General features: G+C 38.3%; 1 protein-coding gene across 6 annotated transcripts in view; it reads left to right on the top strand.

The window, feature by feature from the left end:
* The window catches only part of LOC120451377, a 50,966-nt gene extending 36,438 nt beyond the window's left edge, over nt 1–14,528 (top strand). For all 6 annotated transcript variants that reach the window (XM_039635027.2, XM_039635028.2, XM_039635030.2 and 3 more), the window contains 6 exons: nt 5,576–5,725; nt 11,464–11,607; nt 11,683–11,988; nt 12,072–12,334; nt 12,388–12,655; nt 12,712–14,528. In XM_039635027.2, the coding sequence (XP_039490961.1) occupies nt 5,576–5,725; nt 11,464–11,607; nt 11,683–11,988; nt 12,072–12,334; nt 12,388–12,655; nt 12,712–13,058 (1,478 nt within the window). In that variant the 3' untranslated portion in view covers nt 13,059–14,528. The remainder of the gene's footprint in view (nt 1–5,575; nt 5,726–11,463; nt 11,608–11,682; nt 11,989–12,071; nt 12,335–12,387; nt 12,656–12,711) is intronic.
* Nucleotides 14,529–15,021: the final 493 nt, after the last annotated feature.

Consider the following 15,021-nt stretch of genomic DNA (forward strand, 5'->3'; position numbering starts at 1 on the left):
TCAGCGTCGTGTACAAATTCAGACTGATTTTTGTCCTCTCCTCCGTTCTCCTTCTCCCTGTCGCACAATGGCGGAAAAAATACAAATGCTATACAAAAATCAAATTTTTGATAACAACGGATCGTTGCGTGGGATATCGCATTCGACAGGTAATAGTTCAAAAGGGTTGAAAGGTAGAATAAATGTATAATATTCTTTACACGTGCAGGCATACCTGTTTTACCGAAGTACTAATTTTCACATATTTTTCAACTTTGATGGAGAATATAATTCCGAATATAATACGATTCCCTACCATTCCCTGGGTTTGGAGTATAAGGTGTTGTTCTTGAATATGTTCTTTATCAGAATCAAAAGAGATCTGGTCACCCCACGTCCCACCCCGAATTTCTCAGGCAAAATATACTTTCAACTCAGCGTAAAAAACGCGCGGCTTAGTGCAAATTCTGCTACAAGCGCAGTCGCTGCGCAGTACGAAATTGTATGGCGGGCATACATTTTGCCGTGTATTGGCGGCTTGTTTTCCAATCCCTGACTTTGTAATGATTTTAAATAAATGTATAATGATTAATTATGGTCCAGATTGTTCTGTTTTATTAAATACGGTAGAATAAGATGAATTATTTTTAACAGAAAAGGTAAAAATATATGAAAAATTGACAAAATATAATATAACAAAAAAATAAAAAAATTGTTCTTTAAAATGAATTTATTTTTTGTTTTTAAAACATCAAATATGCACCATATTAGCATTTTCAGAGAAAACAAATGAAAAGTATTTGTCGAAATTGGATAAAAATTGAGAAAACTGCCTCCAAAAACATTAATTTTCGAGCATAAAATCTACTATTTATCAAACCATATTGTATGACCACTTAATCAAAAGGTACTACTGGTTTAAGAGTTATGATTTTTGTAACCCAAAAGTATCTAAGGCGTCACTGTGCGTCGTATGCACTGCCAAGAAACGTGCGAGCTATCAGCGGATCGCCGCTCTCCCGCACATTGCACAATGGGAAATTTCCCCACTTTTTCTGGCCAAATAAAGAACTCTAGAACGGGGAGATATATTTAATTTTTGTTTTTTATATGGGGTTATATCTTTAATGGTACCAAAAATTGTGGGCGTGGTACCGCCCCTTCTATTTTTTGTAATTTTTAACTCCAGAACTAAGAAAGATATTTAGTTTTTATACCCGTTACTCGTAGAGTAAAAGGGTATACTAGATTCGTTGAAAAGTATGTAACAGGCAGAAGGAAGCGTTTCCGACCATATAAAATATATATATTCTTGATCAGGATCAATAGCCGAGTCGATCTGGCCATGTCCGTCTGTCCCTCTGTCTGTCCGTTCATCTGTCCGCATGAACGCCTTGATCTCACGAACTATAAAAACTAGAGAAGTGAGATTGAGCCTCCCAGAGGCAAATACGCCCCACAAGTTTGTTAACAAATGTTGCTACGCCCACTCTAACGCCCACAAACCGCCCAAAAGTACTTTTAAACAAGAGAGAACGCTATAGTCGAGTTCCTCGACTATCCGATACCCGTTACTCAGCTAGAAAAATTGCGAAGGAGAGTCTTCAACACTAATAGTTTGTGGCGGCTTGTGGGCGTTAGAGTGGGCGTGGCAAAAAGTTTTTTTTCAAATCGATAGCAATTTACAAGACCAATACAAAAATGAAAAAATATCAAAGGGGCCGTCCATAAACCTCGTGACGCTAATTTTGGGCCATTTTGACCCCCTCCCCCCCCTATGTGACATATCGTGATTCTCACCGCAACCCCCCCTGTGATAAATTGACACTCCCCCTAAAGGTAAAAAAAAAAAGAAAATATAATCCATAACAATGACTAAATAATAATGTAAGTTTATTTTCTATTAGCGAACGAAAAATACATACATTCTTTCTTACGAAAACAAATAATTAGGAATCTGTCAATTAACAAAAAATACTGTATGTATTTTCTCATAAAAACTAAATCAGAAATCTGTCACTGAATTAAAAATACATAGATTATTTCTTACGAAAACTAAATCAGGAATCTGTCACTGAATAAAGTGGCAGATTAAATCTCTTTTACTTCACCTCATGCCATGGCGAGCTCAAATGTTCGGCAATTGTAATTAAAGGAGCCCAACTATTATAGTTACAATCCTTATTCGCAAAACTAGTCAAATCTTTATCAATAATGTCTGCGTCTAACCATTCGGCCTCTTCTTCTTCATAACATTTCAAAATTGCTAAAAATTCTTTTTGTCGAGCGGCAGCTATTCTGACCGGACGAACTTTCTGAATGGAAGTGGTGGCCTCGCAATTTTTCTTATGTCTTGCCAATCTTGAAAGAGACCCAGTGTACAAATTGCAATTTGAACAAATCTTGCGAGGAAGAGATTTTTTTACCGATGGGCAAAAGTAGTCGTAAGGAATGTCCTTGAATGTATTTAAATCTTCATGAGTAATCGTAGATTTTAGAGTTTCTGAAACGAACAATGACTGAAACTTTCCATTGCTCTCTGAAAAAACAAGGCCATTGTCACTTTGAGCAATTGGTAACGGAGGTGGCAAGAAGCGATTTGGTACAATTTTAAATAGTGAACTTCGTGGTTGTGAACAACATTGCGTATTTTGGCATTTCACAATTTGCAAGAAATACTGACTAGATCGAATGTGATTGTCTTGCCAATGCTGAGATTCTTGCTCTACGTCACATTCAGGTATTTCAGAATTTTCTGGAGGCACATATTCGCTCACTACAGGGAAATGGTCGATTACAGTATTGGACCAAATTTCTGCTAAAGATGCGCCGGCAAAAGCAAAATTGTCTTTTTCTTTTCTACATCAACCGGTTTTCCGCTCTTGTTCAAATGACTTCCATAATGTTCGTGAGGAAGTATGACTCCAGACAATTCTTTGCTTAAAGGTGCCATGCGCCTTTCAACTCTATTAAATGCACTTCGCCCTGCTGCATTACATGCAACATACAATGCATCGAGGATTCTCGTCGGGTCCTCCATCTACAGTAAAAACAAGAGAGAACGCTATAGTCGAGTTCCCCGACTATCTGATACCCGTTACTCAGCTAGTGGATGGGAGAAGGAGAGTCTTAAACACAGTTTTTGGCGGTTTGTAGGCGTTATAGTGGGCGTGGCAGAAAGTTTTTTGGCAAATCGATAGAAATTTTCAAGACCAATACGAAAATGAAAAAATATCAAAACATTTTTCAAAAGTGTGGGCGTAGCAGCTTTGGGCGGTTTGTGGGCGTTAGAGTCGGCGTGGCAAAATGTTTTTTGGTAAATCGATAGAAAATTACAAGACTAATACAAAAATGAAAAAATATCAAATCGTTTTTTAAAAGTGTGGGCGTGGCAGTTTTGGGCGGTTTGTGGGCGTTAGAGTGGGCGTGGCAACATGAATCGACAAACTTGCGCTGCTTCTATGTCTCTGGAGTCTGTATGCTTAATCTCAACTTTCTAGCTTTTGTAGTTCCTGAGATCTCAGCGTTCATACGGACGGACAGACAGACGGACAGACAGACGGACGGACGGACAGACGGACATGGCCAGATCGACTTGGCTATTTATCCTGATCAAGAATATATATACTTAATATGGTCGGAAACGCTTCCTTCTGCCTGTTACATACTTTTCAACGAATCTAGTATACCCTTTTACTCTACGAGTAACGGGTATGATAACAAGTGGTTTTACCGAACCAGTTTGAGTTTTGGCAATGTCATCAAACTCTGACAAGGTCAAAATTTTTTCAAAATCCAAAACGTGGGACAGGGATGTTGATGAAGAGTGCTTTCCCGATCTTACGGCTACATAAGTGGGTCCTGAGTAGCTGACTGCTTTCGGATTTCCAAACTTATTTTCTTCCATGTGAATCGTCCAGAGATTTTGCACTATTAATGTGCTCGTTCCGACGTTTATCGTGCGCAGCTGATCCATACGTAGCTATCTTTGCGATCACACCTAATAGTCCACTCTGGTCTTCTTCCAATCTTGAACGATAATGAGGATGGTCACGAATTTTCAATTTTTTCTTTATTTCAGGATTTTCTAAACATAATGAGTTTAACGCCTGTCTTTTTTGAGTTCTGTACTTTTGATTTCTGGCAGTACTTTTCTTTCTGTGTTCCAAAGCCTTCTCTTTAAAGGTTAAAGTCATCTGTTTATAAATGTTTCGGATTTTTATGTGGATGTCTGGACGTTCCAAATAATTTTTTAGTTGTGGTTATTTATTTCTTGCTCATCAGAGCTTTTTTTTTTTTTTTTTTTTTTTTTTTTTTTTGATGTTAAATCTTTCGTTTGATTCTGCACATCGAGAGCTTTTTTTTCAGGATATGCCGCTTTGAATTTTGCAAATAAATCCTGATACCATTTATTTTTGTCCATATTGTAGCTTTAAAGTGCAAATAGTAACAATTTTAGAAACACATTTTTTGAATCGTGCCAGTTAATTCTCAATAAATTTTTAAGAAAGGAAGAATCAGTCACAACTGTTTTCGAAAATAATCGAAATTATAATCGCGCACAATTATAATCACGCATAAAAAATACTAAATTTAGCAAATGAGGTTGGAAATTCCACACAACACATTTGGCGATTTCCCGTGAGGTGATCTATATATTTATGAAAATTTATGTTACGTGAATAACTTGAAAGGTAACTCACCCGTTACGATGTAGACTGTGATTTCACCTCAAACAGATTTATCACTCTCGGTGACTCTCATTATCACTCAGTATTATATAATTATCTGATTTCTCATTAAATTTTATCGAGCACATGTCCAACAACTGATTATCGTGCGTTCAAAGTTGGCACTAGTGACAAAATGTGGCGCGAGATTCAATTCAAGAATTTCACGTAGTCAAATTTTGAGTACGTAAAAACTTGCCTTATAGCTGCTTTCTTATAAAAAAATCAGTACGTCGCGTGACTTTTATTGTATTGCAAAATTATGCAAAAAACAAGAAAGAACGCTATAGTCGAGTTCCTCGACTATCCGATACCCGTTACTCAGCTAGAAAAAGTGCGATGGAGAGTCTTCAACACTGACAGTTTTTGGCGGCTTGTGGACGTTAGAGTGGGCGTGGCAAAAAGTTTTTTTGCAAATCGATAGAAATCGACTCGGCTATTGATTCTGATCAAGAATATATATACTTTATATGGTCGGAAACGTTTCCTTCTGCCTTTTACATACTTTTCAACGAATCCACTATACCCTTTTACTCTACGCGTAACGGGTATAAAAATGTGTTTGTGTATTAATTTTTTTACGTCCTGTAATAACATTTTTATCCTACATCTTTTTGCCACGCCCACTCTAAGTCGCCCACAAACCACCCAAAAATGTTACGCCCTGACTTATAAAAGATTTTTTTTTTCATTATTTTATTATGTATTTATATTTCAGAAAATGTTCAAAGTTCTCATATGTTCTTGCACTAGCTGAGTACCCAATATCTGATCGTCGGGGAACTCGACTATAGAATTTTTTCTTGTTTTTTTAAATCATACATTTATAAACAAATTTTGTTTTTTTATTTTTTTATGTATTCTAGATGAATTCAGGAGTAAGGTGGCTTGCCACAACGATGTAGCACAACTAGAGTGCAATCCATACTCCCGTATTGCCGTATATAGCGCTAGCTTTGGAAGAACCGAGTACGAGAGCATTCAGTGTCCCCAGCCGCAAGGAGTTCGCGAAGAAAGTAAGTTACATTTCTTATCCTGAAAAAAATAAATTACTCAACTTTCTGATTCACTTCCGGTTGTTTCTCGGATGATCTCTTAAAATTAATCATCAATTATCTGACTGGCAATTATCTACAGATTATGTTAAATTATTACAAAAAACTTTTCTAATTTCAGATTTAAAATCTGATTTAGACAGTTTTTAAAAAAAGCACCATGATAGCTTACAATACTTTATTGGTTTTAAGAGTTTACAGATAACATTTTGTCGTGTTCGTGGCTTACACCCAAAGTGGGTACTCTTTGAACAAAATCACTCTTATTCACAATTTTTGCTTTCTTTTGAACCCTTCTGTTAGTTTTGTTATCATATTGGGCCAATAGTGAATATAAAATATTCGATTTCAATATTAAATTAAATTTTTAATTACTTGAGAAAGCTTGCTTCCGTTTTTGTCCGTTCCAATAAGACCTAAAATTTAATGTTTAAATATATATGCTTCCACGTGATGGCTAACACAAATATTTATATAAAGAGTGTGGTGGGTGGTGATACAGTGGGCGTATTCTGAATGTTTTTCGAATGTCGATAGAACTTTAAGAAACACATACTAAAACAATTTTTAAAAGTGGTATCTCGACTGTGTTGGATTTGCGGGAGCTACAGCTGCGAAAAAAAAAATAGCAGCACTTGTAAAACTTTGAATAAGTCTCCTACCTACAATTTAGGGCTAATAAGGCTAAATAACTACAATTGTTTTATTGATTCTTATCTTAAATGAGGATCTTTGTTAAAAACGACAAAATTAGGCGAAAAATAAAATGCTTAAATTTTCAATTTTAAACTTGATAGTAAAAAATTCACTAATAACAAAAGTTTGCGTGCTAAAACTAATCCCTTCCCACTAATTTAATATTTGGTTGGGTATCCCTTATTACCGCAACGTTTTGGCATGGAATCAACCAGGTCCTGGCACCGTTTTAAGGATATTTTGCTCCAGGACTCCTTAATTATACCCAAACTTATTCGTTGTTAGTTGGCTTTGAAGCTACAACTGCTTTTCTCATATCTGACCAAGAATTTTTGATGGGATTACGGCCTAGGGACTGTGCAGGCCAATCCAAAACAGGAACAGATTTTTTTTGGAACAAATCCTTGGCTTTCCTGCTGGTGTACTTGGGGTAGCATCATCGTCACCAAAATATCCACAAACACATGTTGATCCATGATATTTTTTATCCATGGTATATTATGGTATTGCCCCAACTACATAGTACGAGAAACGGGCCCATACCATTATACAGGATTCTTCGTGTTTAATAGTTCCTATTATTTTTAGCTTGAATAAGATACTTTAGAATATAATGAAAATTTGAACCGAATTTAACCCCGTTTGATATATAATATTCCTCGTTTTTTCGTTGTAGTTTTTTGCGTTTTCTCAGCGTTGTCTCTCGATTTCTACTTCTCGCTTTTTACCTCCTCGTCAATCTGCTTTCCTCGTCACAACTCATCTATGGTGTATTCGGATGAACAGTGATGCCAGACCCATTCCCACAACTCGGCAATCTTTCTAAGCATTCGTACCGAATGCATCATCGACGTCCTCGGAGGATCTTTGAATCCATGGCTTCATATATTCTGCACAAGAGGTAGTATATCTCGGCCCTTCAGAAGATACTGACTCTTTTAAAACATCGTAGGTATCTCTTAGCTTGACTTTGGTAACTTATACGGACCCAAATACTTCGGCTATGGCTTAATTCCACCACCAAGTTGAGTGCGTTTGATAGCTACAAGATCGCCTACTTTGTATGTCAATGCTGGTTTACATCTCAGATTATAGGTATACCTATTTTCGTTCTGCATAATAAGGATCTGTTTCTTGGCAGTCTGGCGTATCTCGTCACGATGATCCTAGAACATTTGTATAAACTCTTGCTGGATCATTTCGTTAAGCTGGACGTCCAATTTAGTGCACATCTTGACGCCTACAAGAGGCTCAAATGGAGTTGTATGTGTACTCCTGCAGTACGTAGAACCGAGTGTCTGCTGAACCTGGCTGACGAACTTGTATCACTTGCTAGGGTCCTCTATGGAAAGACAAAACAGGCACAGTCGTGGCATTTAGGCGTTCTACTTGCCCGTTTGCTCTGGGAAGTCCAGTCGTTACTGCATGAAGTTAAATGTTCTCGTTCTCGCAATACTGCTTAAACTCGTCCGATGTGAATCCTGTGTCTCGATCGGAGATTATTTGAAAGGGTTTCCAAAAATGTTGCTTTTTGCCTCAAGTCTTGCGATAACGTCCTTGGATGAAGTAGATTTCGTAGGATACAGCCAACAGAATTTCGTGAATCCGTCAATGACAGCTAGAATGTGCCTGTACGCCTTATGAGTCGATTCAAGATGTCCCAATAAATCGATGTGAAACTTTTGAAGTGGCTGATCTTCCTTCGGTAATGGGTGCACCTCTCCTTCTTTTTTGCCAAGCTTTCTGTTGGATACAATACACGGAATTCAACATCTAATCTGCCGTATGATCTTGTCCTCGAGTTTTGGAATGTGGTACTCCTTTGCGGCGATTTCTTTGGTTTTCTTTACGGAAAAATGTCATTTTTCATTGGCTTGTCGAATTATTTCGCGTTGGAGGGTTAATGGCACAACTATTAACTCATCGTCGTTGACCTGTTTGTAAAGAAAACCTGCTTTTAAAAAGAAATTCTTGTGAGTAGTTTTCTCAGCAAGAATGTTAATAATGGCTTTTAATTCCTCGTCCTGCGATTGAACATATTTCAATTTAATATGCAAGCTTTCATCAGATTACGGCTTAAAGCATCAGCTCGACGTCAAAGTCAAACATGAAGTTCGAGAATCCAACGTGCGACTCTGGAGCAGACCTCTCTTTTCCATCGTTTTCGTAAAGGCGTTGCAATCGCTTATCAGCTTAAAGTGTATACCCAAAAGGTAGACTCTAAACTTACGAAAAGCTTCAACTACTGCCAGAATCTCCAACTCAAAGCTAGAAAACTTTCTTTCCGCGTCCGTCGTATTTTTACTCAAATAGTAAACAGGATGAATCTGGTTATCCTAAGGTGACTTCTAAGTAGAACTGCTCCGAAACCATCAATCGATGCATCTGTGTGTAGTTCCGTTTCGTGCTGCGGATGAAAAATCTTGAGGACTGGCTTTTGGTTAATCAAAGTCTTAAGCATGTTAAAAGCGGCAATCTCTCCAACAGTAAATCAAAACTTGGCGTCGTGTTTCATTAGATCTGTCAAAGGCTTGGCGATGATCGAAAAGTTCAATATAAACTTTCGAAAATATCCAACCAGGCCCAGGAAGCTTAGCAGTTGCTTATGGTTTGTCGGATTAGGGAACTTCGTAACAGACTTCGTCTTCTCGTCTAAGATACTGATCTTCTGATTCTCTCTCATCCCTATGCCATACTCTATGTCGTCGACATATGGAATCGCAATACCAGAATGCGTCAAATCGCGGAAAAAAGGTGTTTACGTGCCTTTGAAATATACCTGGAGAATTTGTAAGACCAAAAAAACTTTCCGGAACTGGTACTGGCCATTGTGAGTTACAAACGACGTGAACTTGCTTCTTTCTTTATTAAATCCGTTTTTGAGATCAAGCGTGCTGAATATTTGAGCATTTTGCAGACGGTCCAGTTGATCTTTAATCAGGGGAAGAGGAAAATGATCTCTTATTATTACCTTATTACTCCTTCTGTAATCGATGCAAAGTCGTGTTGTATTATCGCGTTTCTTTACAAATACGACCGGACTGCTGTACTCAGACTCGGACTGCTCGATGATTCCGTCTGTCAGCCATTGTTCGATTGGATCGTCAATTATGCATTTCTCGGAAAATGCCATTCTACGCGGACGCGAATGCACACGAGTGTCGTCTTTTAAAACGATACGCAACTCGGCATTGGTTGTTTTCGTCTTCGTAGGGGTATGGTTCTTAATCAAAGTCGTACGCATCTCGACATTGGTTGTTTACGTCTGCGTAGGGGTATAGTTCTTGATCAGGTCGTAAACTTCGCGTTTTCCTTGACTGGTTGCATTTTCGTCAATGTTGATGTTTATATCTTCTGCACTTTCAACGGTTAAGCGAACTTATTTCAATGTTTTATTATTATTTCAAATGTTTCGATATTTTTTCAGTTCTGTATTCTATCGATTTGTCAAACATATTTTTGCCACGCCCACTCTAACGCACACAAACCACCCAAATCAGTCCCGCCCACACTTTTGAAACATTTAACATTTTTTTTACCATTACTTTTTTTTCCTATTTATATCAATGTGCCAGAAATATGTGAAAATTTCCCTTGTTTGCGCATCCGTTTCACTAGCTGAGTAACGGGTATTTGATAGTCGGGGAACAGGGTTATAGCGTTCTATCTCTTTAAAAAAGGGTATACTAAATTCGTTGAGTATGTAACAGGCAGAAGGCAGCGGTTCCAACCATATAAAGTACAGTAGAATCCGGTTATAACGACTCCGCTTATAGCGTCAGTACGGTTATCGCGACGGAAACTCGATGGCTTGGTTGGTCCCCATACAAAGTTATATGTAGGGACCTCCGGTTAGTACGTCTCCGCTTTAAGCGACAAACCTCTTATACCGACGAGATTTTTCATAAATAAACCGGATATTGTGACGTGCCAAACAAAAATAATGCCAAGCAGCAAAATAATGCCAACAAATTTAAGCATCAAACGATGTATTTATCTATCTGTGACCGACGTCACAAAAATGTTTAAAGCGTGCGTGTGCAGACCTCCTGCCTATATTCCATGAGATGTCCCGTTATATTTCTAGTTTTTTCAGCTTTTTTCCAAAATAACTTAATGCGTAAATTTTTTTGTTTTCCACCTTTCTGTTAGTGCGTCTTCAGGGTATAACGTCGTAAAATCGTCGGTCTCTTGAAAGTCGCTATAACCGGATTCTACTGTATATATATTCTTGATCTTGGCCATGTCCGTCTGTCCGTCCGCATGAACGTCGAGATCTCAGGAACTACAAAAGCTAACTGAGTAACGGGTATCAGATAGTCGTGGAACTCGACTATAGCGTTCTTCCTTGTTATACCCGTTACTCGTAGAGTAAAAGGGTATACTAGATTCGTTGAAAAGTATGTAACAGGCAGAAGGAAGCGTCTCCGACCATATAAAGTATATATATTCTTGATCAGGACCAATAGCCGAGTCGATATGACCATGTCCGTCTGTCTGTCCGTCCGTATGAACGCTGTGATCTCAGGAACTACAAAAGCTAGAAAGTTCAGATTAAGCATACAGACTCCAGAGACATAGACGCAGCTCAAGTTTGTCGATTCATGTTGCCACGCCCACTCTAACGCCCACAAACCGCCAAAAACTGTCACGCCCACACTTTTAAAAAACGATTTGATATTTTTTCATTTTTGTATTAGTCTTGTAATTTTCTATCGATTTACCAAAAAACATTTTGCCACGCCGACTCTAACGCCCACAAACCGCCCAAAGCTGCTACGCCCACACTTTTGAAAAATGTTTTGATATTTTTTCATTTTCGTATTGGTCTTGAAAATTTCTATCGATTTGCCAAAAAACTTTCTGCCACGCCCACTATAACGCCTACAAACCGCCAAAAACTGTGTTTAAGACTCTCCTTCTCCCTTCCACTAGCTAAGTAACGGGTATCAGATAGTCGGGGAACTCGACTATAGCGTTCTCTCTTGTTTTTCTTTCAATAGCTTGTCTCGCTTCATATGCCACGGAGACTGTAATGCAAATTTGCCATGGTAGACGCAGATGCAACCTGGCAGCCGACGCAAATACTTTTGGAAGCCCTTGCCAACCAAATTCTCGAATGTACTTGAAAGTTGTTTATACGTGCGGTAAGTTACAAGCGAAAGTCGAAAGATTAATGCACATGTCTATTAAAACGGCGGCCAATAAATATTATTCTACAGTGCCAAAGCAAGTTCTTAAAGAAAACAAGGCGTCGGAAGTGGAGGCTGACGAATCTGAGGATTTTGAAGGTGATCTGAATGACCTGTACGACGATGAGCTGATCTATAAGGAGTCCGAGGCAATACCAAAGCTGCACAGCAATATAACATCGACAGTACGCCGAAACGGTACCAGATCGCTAGGGTTTAGATTCAGCATTAATTCTTCGAACAATCAGAACATGACAAACATTTCTATGGTTGTTGAAGGCGGTGGGAGTGGCGTGAATCATGTCATGACGCAGAGTGCCGACTTTAGTCTAGAGGGTAAGAAATCGATTTAGTAAAATTCAGTCGTCGAGCTCAATTGAAAAATTACTAATACGAATTAAAATGTTGTTTTCCAATAGAGGATCAAGAACTTCTTTATTTTTATCTTCTTGTCCTGGGGTCATTTGGAGTGCTAATTTCCATAGTAATTTTCGGGACTAGGATAGTGCTTCAAAAACGTCGTTTGATCACGGAAACGCACTCCAGCTCCTTAGCAAAAGGGAGTAGAGGGGCAGTTGAAGAAACAACCACTCCAAGCGGCTTTCATGACACAATTTCCGAAATAGACGCTGAAATTGATTTAAAAACTACACTCCCTTTACCCAGCTTGTCCAAGAAAGAGGTAAATACCTAAGTCCACTAAATAAATTCACTGTTATATATTCAACCGTACAGAATTACTTGACTTACGCACCAACCAGCAGTCTGTACTCCGAACTCTCCTCCAACCAGCTGGTCTCAGAGTGTAGTCCAGGGTATGTCGCCGGACAAATGGAAAAACCGGCAATGGTTTCGACTCGTCAATCCCCCGACCTTATTGGCATAACACCGGGACCTTTTGTGACTACAAGTATGGCGAGCTTAGGCGGCCACGGTCCGATGTCGGGGATCCTAACGTCGGCTATTGTGATTGGAGCTTCTGCACCCAGTACCAGTGCCTCAGGTATGTAACCCCGACGGCGCATGTTTTAGTTATTCCAATTTTGTTCTCCCTCTAAGGCACTATAATACCTATCACCCAGTACAAAACTGGTTCAGCATTCAGAGGCGGGTACATCATAAATGCCGAGAGCATGGGTGTAATTCAGCGTTCCAATAACACGCCCAGCTCGTTAAACTTGCTGACCGGGAGCACGCCAGAGCACCCCCCACAAGCGGGACCGATAACCTCGTCGGGGGCCATGACTGTATCTCCACAGGACCATGGGGATATATGTGTTGCAAGCACATCAACACTGCGACGTGTTAAGCCACCTATTTTGCAGCCACAGCTTTCATATGATGGCACAGCACCGCGGACACTATCCACCGGAGTAGCTGTTGGCTCGCAGTTCTATTACGGATGACACAGCACACCGGACTGTGACCCGTTTGTGTACAGCACAGCTTTAGGTGTGGCGACCTCGATTTCCAGTGCTCAAAAGACAGGAGAGGATCGAGCAAGCTTTAAAAATGGCATCGACACGTCTTAGCCATTGACGTCGGCATTCCCAAGATGCGCTAGATTGCAGAGTTTCGGTCTAAGCAACAAGGCCAATTCTATCAAAAACGCAACAGGTGTTTTACAATCCCAGCCAAATGCAGACTCTTAGTCAAATGGATCTTATGAAGCGTCCTGTTGTGAATAACACAGAAGAAATATTGGCAGCTTAGTGTATCTAATAAAAAAATTATATGGTACTAAAAACGGAAAAATCTTTGTTGAATTAATGTTTCCTTCTGACAGCCGAGAGGGGCCGGTAACCTCATACAATGACAACTTTGTATTACACTTGTGTGGGTGAAAAAACCATATTCCGCATTTTTATCAGACATTAATACCAAAAAATTTGAGAATACATTAATTCAAAAACGTGTAGTCACCAGAGAATATATGTGTGATGAAAGTTAATTAATGTCTTGTACGAAAAGAAAAGTGCACAAGCTTATCCGAAACAAATTTTAAGGATGCACCGGTTCAATGTCCTAATTAAAAACCCGACCCCTTTTAATGAAATTTGCGCAAAAGCATAAATAATTTCCGATGTTGCGGCAGAAACTGCGCAGTGGAATAATTTACCACATAAAGGTGGTAAGGTCAGTCGTAGGCCCTGCGCATTTCGGAAACCTGAATATAGAATTATATTACGAGGGTAGTTATTTCTGTAAAATATGTTAGGACCTTACACGAATACCAAAGTGAACTCCTGTATAGTTTTCATTCAAACTATATCATTAAAATATTTGTAAATATGTTTCATTTAGTCCTGCTGTTTGTTTTGAGGCTATACTTTAATATCAAGTGCCTTCCTTATTAGCATTTAAGTGTAAAGTAGCCGTACAATATACCAAAACCATTGGGAATTAACATTGCCTACTAAATTGTAAATAAATAGTGCAGCAGTTATTATTGTTCAAATAAAAGCAAACCCGAAATTACAGGAACATTTATATTTTAAAAATAATCCTGGAATTATCAACAAAATTCCGGATGTCCAAAGTTCTCAAAGGAACGCAATTAATTACCTGTGTTTAGGTACAATTAGGATTCTAGCCAAGACATATATATAACATAACAAGTATTCGTGTATGAAATTGGTGAAGCAAATGGAAAAAAATTAACTCATAAACAATGCATAAAGCTATATTAATTAATTTAATTAAATTTCCACAGGGCTAAGAAAACCACTCAATAATGCAATCTATAAAAAATATAATAGATTTAAAAAATCAAAAAATATTGGTAGAATAAGTTTACATAGTAAGTAAACTGGTTTCTGTTGTCTCTTATCCCCCTATAAGTATGAATTCTACATTTTATACGATTAATTTAAAATAAAGAAACTATACATGACTATAAAACTAATAAGATTTTTTTAATTAGTTCCAGGAGTTAAAGTGTCAATTCAAAAGTTTCTGCAATAAATAAATAAATTTGAAAATGTTAATAAACTAATTATAACCCAAACTCTTAGAGTAAATTACCCATTTACTAGATTCGTTGTAAAATATTTAACAGGCGGCACGATGCAATTGGACTTTTTTGACCTCGAACTTAAAGATTCTGTCGTAGACTTGTAGTTTAATCTGTGTGGTATAATTTCTTTGCATGACCTGGCTGAACTTCTAAATGCGTTTGACATTGATTGTGTGGTTGGTTAAAGAGGTGTCATGTTCTTCGAAATTCACTTTCGTGGGCAAAAATTCAAATGAACCGCTCAACCCAATGATCACAGCTTAGCGTTCATACTCGTACATATAAGAGTTCTTTCCCTTATGCTCTTTCTTCGTGATGGCAAGTACTTAAAATTTATTGAATTGCACAGAATA

This window comes from Drosophila santomea, chromosome 3R, assembly GCF_016746245.2.
Source record: "Drosophila santomea strain STO CAGO 1482 chromosome 3R, Prin_Dsan_1.1, whole genome shotgun sequence".
Lineage (NCBI taxonomy): Eukaryota > Metazoa > Arthropoda > Insecta > Diptera > Drosophilidae > Drosophila > Drosophila santomea.